The 8,741-nt window shown below is 34.0% G+C and overlaps 2 protein-coding genes across 2 annotated transcripts; both read left to right on the top strand.

Annotated features, from left to right (window-relative positions):
* The first annotated feature begins 1,961 nt into the window (after positions 1 to 1,961).
* Positions 1,962 to 3,966, top strand: LOC125199466 (replication protein A 70 kDa DNA-binding subunit D-like). The gene is made up of 9 exons (XM_089062023.1): positions 1,962 to 2,085; positions 2,165 to 2,249; positions 2,336 to 2,460; positions 2,537 to 2,621; positions 2,702 to 2,819; positions 2,936 to 3,123; positions 3,224 to 3,344; positions 3,428 to 3,652; positions 3,730 to 3,966. The coding sequence occupies exons 1-9, from the start codon at positions 1,962 to 1,964 to the stop codon at positions 3,964 to 3,966; spliced, it is 1,308 nt and encodes a 435-aa protein (XP_088918149.1).
* A 3,188-nt stretch (positions 3,967 to 7,154) lies between these two features.
* Positions 7,155 to 8,741, top strand: LOC148933905 (uncharacterized). Its single transcript, XM_089062025.1, has 2 exons — positions 7,155 to 7,198; positions 7,472 to 8,741. Exons 1-2 carry the CDS (start codon positions 7,155 to 7,157, stop codon positions 8,739 to 8,741), a joined length of 1,314 nt encoding a protein of 437 aa, XP_088918151.1.

Raw genomic sequence — 8,741 nt, forward strand, 5'->3', positions numbered from 1 at the left:
GTAGTAATCATTTGTTGATTAAAATCTTAATATAGAACTAAAATAGGTATTACAGTCACTGTCATTAATGCACATACCAATAATTGGAAATTATTCTTCATCTTCTTCTTCTCTTAATGTATATTGCAATATGCAATCTGCAATCAAAATAAAGCTTTGGTTATATTCATTATATGTGCAAAATGTATTTATTTAAGTTAATAAATGGAATAAGTTACCTGTTTATAAGTTGTTTCTTCTTCTTCTTCTCTCTTGGTTCTCTCTGTAATCATTGCCTATGTTTTTCTCTCTCCTTCTCCTTCACAAAGCCACCTATTTGCAGAGATGAAGAGGCTTATAGGCGTGGCTCCTCTGTCTGGATCCTATTCTTATTGGTTCTAGCATTGGCTCTCTCTCTCTTCCTTCTTAGAAAGTAGGGCGGCTCCTCTCAGATTAGGGTTAATATATTTGTTTTGGTATCCCTGCAATATAGGTTCATTATTAATAGGGGAACATTAACTAATAGACATTAATTATGGCTGTCATTAGACCCAATAAATGCTCCTAATAAATAATATAGAAAGCATGAAATCCACATTTATTGAATATATGTATATACGTATATGTATATGGATATTTAGTATTTCTATAGACTAACATATATTATATTTTCAGCATTTATTGGTAATTGAAATGAAACAGGTTATTCCATTTATGTTATTACTTGATTACTTGATTACTTGAAAGGTCTCAGCTATCATTATTTCTGTTTCCCAAGTAATTTATTTTTATTATTATTTATTTGCTAAATAACATCACCAAATCACTATAAATACTCTCTTCTACCTCTCTTTAACTCATCCTGCAATAGCTCCTTCTCTATCATACAGTTCCATTGTTCTTTTGGTATGGTGTAGTTCCATTGTTTATTTCTCTCACCTATGTACATCTGAATTCTGAACTTCTGAAACTACTCAAAAAATTGTAACTTATTAAGTTCTTCTTCCTAATCTTACATGCAGTTTCTATAGTTCTTTTTGGTATTTCTTTTATTCCAACAAAACTCTTTTCTTCTATATTACTATTTCAGTTGTAGCTACTATATTGAAGTTTCTGAACTTCTTTTGTATATATTTTACCTGTGTTTTGTCTCTGTCATTTCTTTATTTCTTCTTTTCTGTTTTTTGATCACCACCTTTTTTCTGTTCATCTTCACTGTCAGCAACTTTTTATAGTTTCCTTCCTCTCTTCTTCATCCTATGCAATGTTTATGCTTAGCACCTGCAAAGAATAAGCATATGTATTAGTCTATATGTTTATGATTCTGAACTTTATCTATTTATCTTACAGTGATATATCAGTGTACACCATGGCCCCCTATGTTACCTTGCTCAAGAATCTCCATACAGCCATTACTAACTCTGTCATCAAGGTCTATTGTGTTCGTGTGTTTGGAGGTCTTCCTGATGACAATAGAGATATCAACACAGAATCTGTCTTTCATGATGCTAAGGTATGCCTGAAATTTACCATGTCTCTGTCATTTAGTAGTTTTCCTTTTCATCCTTCATGTCATTACCCTTTATCATATATGGAATATGAAATTTGGAATATGCAGTTTAGAATCTGGAATGTAATAATCATCACCTACAAAAGAATGCACAGTTAAGTTAGTTGAAGTGTTATGTTTCTGACATAAATCTAATAAGTCTAATTAAGTGTAATAATTTTAATAATTCTAATAGTAGTAATATCTATTATCTATTATATTCTTCCATTTCCATTGTCTTATATCTTTCTTATATCTAAGAGCTTATTCCTCTTATTTTCAGGGTACCTACATCCAAGCCACATTCCCAAAAATGGTTCTACAGAACCTTCAACACAAGCCTAGAGAAGGAGGGATCTATTATATCAAAAACTTCTTTGTTAGGAAAAACACACTTAGAAACAGAGCCACTAATCATCTTTTTAGACTTTTTATGAACTACAAGACTGAGATGTATGAAGTCAGAGACAATGATTTTCCACCTATGGTGTATTCATTTAAACCATTTGGGGATATATCAAACATCAATGAGATTGATGAGCAGGCACCCTTTTTTGGTATAACTCTTTGTTTATATTTATTGTTTCTGAACTTATTTTTCACTTTATTGATCATGTATTTCATTTTACTTTGCAGACATCATTGGTGTCATCACTTCCCCAGGTAGTGTAGTGAAGCAAAGTAGATACAGACTAATTGAAGTTCAAATCAGTGATGAGAAGTATGTTTTATACTTACTGCTCATTTTTTTTGTTTGCTGTTTTTTTTTTTTTCATATTGAAACTAAATTTGCTACTTTTTTGACAGCCACAACAAGATATTCTGTACAATTTGGGATGCCAATGTGGAATCTTATATGTCTCAATTGTCTAAGGCTGAAGGGACTGTTCCTATAATCATTGTACAGTTTTGTAAGCCTAATATATTCAGAGGTCTGTTTCTATCTTTTTTATCTGTAGTTTTGTAAAAGTGATGTATTGGTTTAATGTTTCCTTATTATATTTTTAGGTGAGGTTGGTGTGTCTACTCATTATCAAGCTTCCAAGGTTTTGATTAATGCTGATCTTGATGTTGTGAAGGAATTTAGGAGCAGGTACTGTTACCTAATACCCAATGCTATATTAATAGTTTGTTTAGTGATTGACTATAACAAATTTTAAATGTAATCTATAGGATAAAGCATGATGATAGATTTGTTGCACAAGGAATGGTTGATCAATCTGGAGTAAAACTTAGTAGAGAGTTTGATGATCTTGATGTGAAGTCCCTTGGTGATATTGTCTGTTTGGAGGTATTTTAATTTCCTGTTTGTAAATAGTTTTGTAGTGTCAATGCAAATCTTATTAAAGGTCAGATAGTCATTTTATATCCAGAATTTTTATTTTTGAAGTACTAAATTTGGAATAGTATATTTCTTATTTTGGTCATCAGGATGGATCATATTGGGTTTTTGGAAAAGTGGAATCAATTGAGCCTTATTTTGGTGAATGGTATTATTTAGCATGCAAGACCTGTGTTAAGAAACTTAGAGTGTTGGATGACAAGAAGTATAGATGTGACTTTTGTATTAAGAACTTTGATGTTGCTGTGAAAAGGTATTATTTATCTTCTCATTTCTAATTCTGAAGATTTTTGTTTCTTTACAGTTTATTTGAATTTTAATGAAGTTATTAAGTTCAATTCCTTCTTTCTCAGGTTTAGGTTTGTGGTGAACATTGTTGATAACCCAAGTAATGCATCACTTCTATTATGGGACAGAGAAGTGGTTCAACTTATTGGAAAAAGGGTCTGTGACATGATAGGGAGTAATATGGAGGTAATTAAAAATTAGTGACGTATCTTAAATTCATTAGTGTTATCCAAAAATATTTTACCCAGTCTTTCTTTTTTCTGTTCCAGAATTATGTTATGGAGTATCTTCCTAAGAAAATTGAGGAGCTTTTGTTGGGGAAAGAAATTTTGTTTAAGATTCAAAACTTTTACCGTAGATATCCATATACGGTTAACAAGATTTGTAATATTCCAGAAATTGTTGAGAAATATGTTCCTAAGAATATTGCTTCACAAGTTCTCAATACTGATGTCAAGCTTGCTGATTTACTCTTTGGAGCTGATATTGTTGAGGTATTTTTTTGAGAAATTAAGCTAAGCTTTGTTATTTATCTTCTTAGTCATCTGTTCTTATTATCTTATTATTTTAGGTATGTAGCAAAGAATTTGTCACTCCTGATTTCTCAATTGTTACTAAGCAAAGTGGTTATGAAAACATCGGTGAAGGAAGTGTAAAGCGATGTTTGTTAGATGAATTTGATGCAGAGGAAGTAATCTGTTTTGATAAGATCAAGAAGAAAATGAAGAAGGTGAATGTCATTGAAGATGATGATGATGATGAGGAAGCAATTAGCTACACTCAGGAGGATTTATCTGGTGCTGATTAATTGAAGACATGCTTTAAGTTCTTAACTGTTTTAAGTTAGTTGAAGTGTTTTTTGAACTTATCTGAACTTCTATTTTGGTTAGTTGGTTTAGTTGGTGGATTGTTAGTGGACTATCTTACAACTCTTATCAGTTCTGTTTTCTTTTGGTCGTTCTTTGTAATGATGGTTTATGTCTTTTTCATCACTATTGTATCTTTTTGTTGCATTCCAGTGGGGATGTAGGATAAGGCATTCTGATTTTTGTTCAATTCAAGAGAAAGATTTTGCACTCTTTCTCTTTAATCTTTATTTTTGCAATCCCATATTCTGTGTTGGTTTTTCCCTATCTCTTTTTCTGTTATATTAATAGACATCGTAAAGAAAGGGTTTTTAAAGTAAATATACAGAATTATAAAATGGTTTAGCATATTCAGACAAGGACATACTTAAATCCTAAGTATCTTAAAAATTATGCCTTCAAATTAGTAAGTTTTTTAAAGGCTCAATCAGAAATGACATACTTTCTCTTTCTAACTCAGCCTAAAGACGTCAGAAACTATTTTTCTAATATATATTCATGTTTTATGTCAGTCAAGTATAAGCCAACCTAAAACCTTATTAGAGGACAACATTAGTAACTCTTTGCAGCAAAAGGAGGCAGTCTCTGATATATCTATATACCATACTAAAAATAAGTATTATTTGAAACCAAATAATACTTCCTTTAAATCATGTAAATCTCATGAAAATTAAGAATTATAACTGCTGTAGGTTCAAATTAATAATTTATTTGTGTCAAATCTACTTAGATGGAGCCAAAATTCTTGATTTATATTTAATACTATCACATTGCATGCATCTGTTTTTACAATAGTATAGAATAAAAAAAAATTTAAACAGTATTCTCTTAAAAATATTTCTGAAACTATCTTTCACTAACATTAGTATACATAGTATTTAAATTTTCATATCATTCATATAAACAGATCTTAGCTATCAGCATGTGTTACAAATTCTGCAATATTTTTTTTAAATATTCATATCCAGAAATTTATAACACCTAAAAAGAACCATCAATCCTTTTTTTTTTTAAACTCAAAGGTCATGTTGAAATTTGTGTTGCTTTTGGAATGAACACCTTTTAAGAACACAATTTCTTTAAATATATCATTCAACTTTGAAGAGAGAAAGTTAAACAGATTTTGGTGCTATTTGTAATGAAAAAGTTGAAGAGTTCTACAATCATAAAGGGTTGCTCATCTCAGGGTGTATCATCTGATGCTTCAAGTGAGTACTATACCTCTGAGTTTCTTGCTGAACTGCCTTTTAATCCCTTTTATCTTCCTTCTTCTTGCATATTTCACTTTCTTTCAATTTCTTTCCTGTCAATGAACAATGTAAGTACTTTTTTAAGATTCCAGAAATGCATAACAGTTTAATAGGCATATAACTTTCATTTTGAAGTATAATGTTATGTAGTCTCCATTTCGCAGCAGAATAATCAAACACAAGTGCTATATCACTTCTGAATTTTATCAAAATCTTCATATTTTCAATAACTTGCTAAATTTTGAAACCTAATAGTGATATCCCTTTTTTTTCTATTTTCCGAATGAAAACTATGCTTGAATATAGTCTACTAACAACATTGCTGAATGAAATTGACAACAATCTGAAAAAAATGAACTTTGTTAGAGGTAACTTATCTTAGTCTGGTAGATTTGAACATCAATCTCGAAATATTTGTTGTCTGACTTTGCAATACTTTGGATCTATGATTTGAATCTTCGAAAGGCATCCAATCCTTCTCCGATTCTGTGAAAAAACCAATTGATAAAGTTAGAATAGACCTAATCTTCGACTATTTTGGTATATTCGCGAAATTTTGTTGGAATATACCTGTAATAGATTCCGATTTCGATCTGTGGTCTGCCGTTCTGTCGCAATTCTTGAACCGATGACGGAGGAAGACGCTTAGCAGTCGGCGAAGAAATTGTTGGCGATTTTTTTTCGTTGTCGATTTTGTAGATTTTGGGGTTGTTTTGGTAGATTTTAGTTGCAAATCTGGAGATTAGTTGTGGTATGTAGTCGATAAGGTATTGTGGTGTCCGGTCAATGCCGATTGAGAGGAGAAGACGCCGTCTTCCGCCGGAGGAGATGGTTGTGAACTAGGGTTTTCTCTAAGGCGCCGACATTTTCATTCTCGAAAATGTGTATATATATATATATATATATATATATATATATATATATAATATAAGGTATTGTTTTAATCCTTAAGTGTGTTAATTAATATTAATCTATAGTTTAGAAATCTTAATTAATTCCCCAATAATGTATTTTATATAAGAATTGGGCTTCGGTTCAAAATTATTGGGCCTAAGTTAAAAATCGTTTTGGGTTTTAATAATTTTTGTTTTTGGGTATTGTTTTCAATTTGTTGGGCCAATATAACATTTTCTAATTATTATCTAATATTTTTGTTTAATATTTATATATAAATATATATAAATATTAAATTTTATTTTATTTGATAATTTTTAATTTTTTTAGTTTATAGGTTAATTATAAAGTTTATGGTATGTATTTTTCTTATAATTTCATGTAATTAGTAATATTATGAACAATTATTTTTAAATAATGTTTGAAATTTTTTGTATAAGTATGAAATTCTATTTAATGTGTTGGGTTATTTAGGTGTGTATTATGAATATGTAATAAGTATGAATTTTTTTAATTGTGTTTGGCCATCTAACTGTGTATAAGGTGTATTTAATTTGTTTTATTTATTTCAGCCATAATATTATGTAATTTGGTTTATTATGTACAATGAAGTTTAAAGTATTAATTTTTTTTTCATTATTTAATATTTTTGTGTGGGGATTTGTTTTAAGTTAGATATTAAACATTCGCTCCAAACCAAACCAAAATCCCCATTGAATTAGAAAAATATGAACGCAATCTAATTCGATTCCACCATCTCGACTATTTCCAAGGCTTAAATATAAATAGTTTCTATTCTTTATTTTCAATAATTTTTACATATTTCCTATATATTCCTTATTTTTATTTAATTTGTTTTAAATATATTTTCTTATTTTTTGAAAATTACTTGGCCCGTGCATAGCACGGGTGGTAAAACTAGTTCAGTAAAAACAAAAAGAAATGAACTGCATTCAGAGCATTAGAGTATTCACAATGGATGGCCGATGGAAGGGCCTTCCCCATCGGCCCTCATCGCCCCATCATTGTGGTAAAGGGGCCGCTGTGCGCTCCCTCCCTCTCCCCCCCATATGGCTGATGGCCCTAGCCGTTGAGAAGGGCCTTCCGATCAACCCTCCATTGTGGAGGAAGGGCCGCCGGTCGGCCCTCTCACCTAATTTTTTATTTTTTTATTTTTTTTTATTCCATTTCTTCCACTATAAATACAACCTCTCATTCTTCACTTCTCCACACCAACATCTATATTCTCTCTATTTGAATACATTTTCTCTCTCTATTACATTTAATCAACGTCTTCCGGTAGCGATTCCGACGACGAAGTCATAAACCGAGTGGGGCGGCGCGTGCTTGCAAGGGCAGCCCAACGTCAGGAAGAAGTGAACCAAGAGGCGATTCCAAGGCCAATCCATCGCCGTCAATCGGTCGACCGTGACCACACTGAGGCTCACAACCGACTCTACGCGGATTACTTTGTCGAGGACCCACGGTGGGGCCCAGCGGTTTTCCGTCGGCGTTTCAGAATGCGGCGCGAGCTATTCCTGCGCATCGTTAACGGGTTGTCGGCGCGTTACCGGGACTTCCAACAGCGTTGGGACGCCGCCGGAAAGCCTGGATTGTCACCTCTGCAGAAGTGCAGGGCTGCAATTAGGCAGATGGCATACGGAGGATGCGCCGACATGTTCGATGAATATCTTCACGTCGCCGACATAACTGGTCGCGATTGTCTGAAGATGTTTTGTAAAGGCGTGATTGAGACTTTCGGCCCCACCTATCTGCGGAAGCCGACCACACAAGATTGTCAATTCCCGCTTGATTTGCACTGGAGGGTGCACGGCTTCCCGGGTATGTGGGGAAGTATAGATTGTATGCATTGGCAGTGGAAGAACTGTCCGACCGCTTGCAGAGGCCAATTTACGAGCGGGTTCAAGGGCACACACCCAACCATCATTCTGGAAGCCGTTGCTGATCAGCGCCTATGGATTTGGCATGCCTACTTTGGTGTGGCCGGGTCGAACAACGACCTAAATATCCAGCAGTCCTCGCCTCTGTTCAACGACCAGTGCCAAGGAATAGGCCCCTTGGTTGACTTCACCGCGAACGGCAACCAGCATCAGATGGGGTATTACTTGGCGGACGGCATATACCCAAGTTGGCCCGTTTTCGTGAAGACGATTAGTTGTCCAACTGAGGAGAAAAGGAGTTATTTTGCCCAACGGCAAGAGGCGGCGCGAAAGGATGTGGAGCAGGCTTTCGGTGTGCTCCAATCGCGTTTTGCATTGATCAAATGTCCGACGCGATTCTTCTACAAGGGTGATATCACCGATATCATCTACGCAGCTATCGTATTGCATAACATGATAGTGGAGAGTGAAGATGAAGATGTCGCCGACGTCCCCGTCGAACACATTGCAGGCTCCAGCCACGGTGTCGCTAGAGAGTCCCACCGGCAGGGTGTCCCTCACGGATACGCCGAGCGTCTTCGGGCATTTGTTGATATATGCCAAAAAGAGGCCCACAATCGTCTACAACACGATATGATTGAAGAAATTTGGGGACAGAGGGGTGGGCACTGA

The sequence above is a fragment of the Salvia hispanica genome, chromosome 1 (assembly GCF_029641045.1).
Source record: "Salvia hispanica isolate PSC_SH4W2 chromosome 1, Shi_PSC_v1, whole genome shotgun sequence".
NCBI lineage: Eukaryota > Viridiplantae > Streptophyta > Magnoliopsida > Lamiales > Lamiaceae > Salvia > Salvia hispanica.

Bases quoted from the DNA above. Each gene is read 5' to 3' on its own strand.
- LOC125199466 (XM_089062023.1), top strand. From the start codon at position 1,962: ATGAACTACAAGACTGAGATGTATGAAGTCAGAGACAATGATTTTCCA. The intron at 2,820-2,935 runs GTATTTTAATTT...AATTTGGAATAG, and splicing joins GTGATATTGTCTGTTTGGAG to TATATTTCTTATTTTGGTCA. The intron at 3,653-3,729 runs GTATTTTTTTGA...TTATTATTTTAG, and splicing joins TTGGAGCTGATATTGTTGAG to GTATGTAGCAAAGAATTTGT.
- LOC148933905 (XM_089062025.1), top strand. From the start codon at position 7,155: ATGGAAGGGCCTTCCCCATCGGCCCTCATCGCCCCATCATTGTG. The intron at 7,199-7,471 runs GTAAAGGGGCCG...GTCTTCCGGTAG, and splicing joins CTCATCGCCCCATCATTGTG to CGATTCCGACGACGAAGTCA.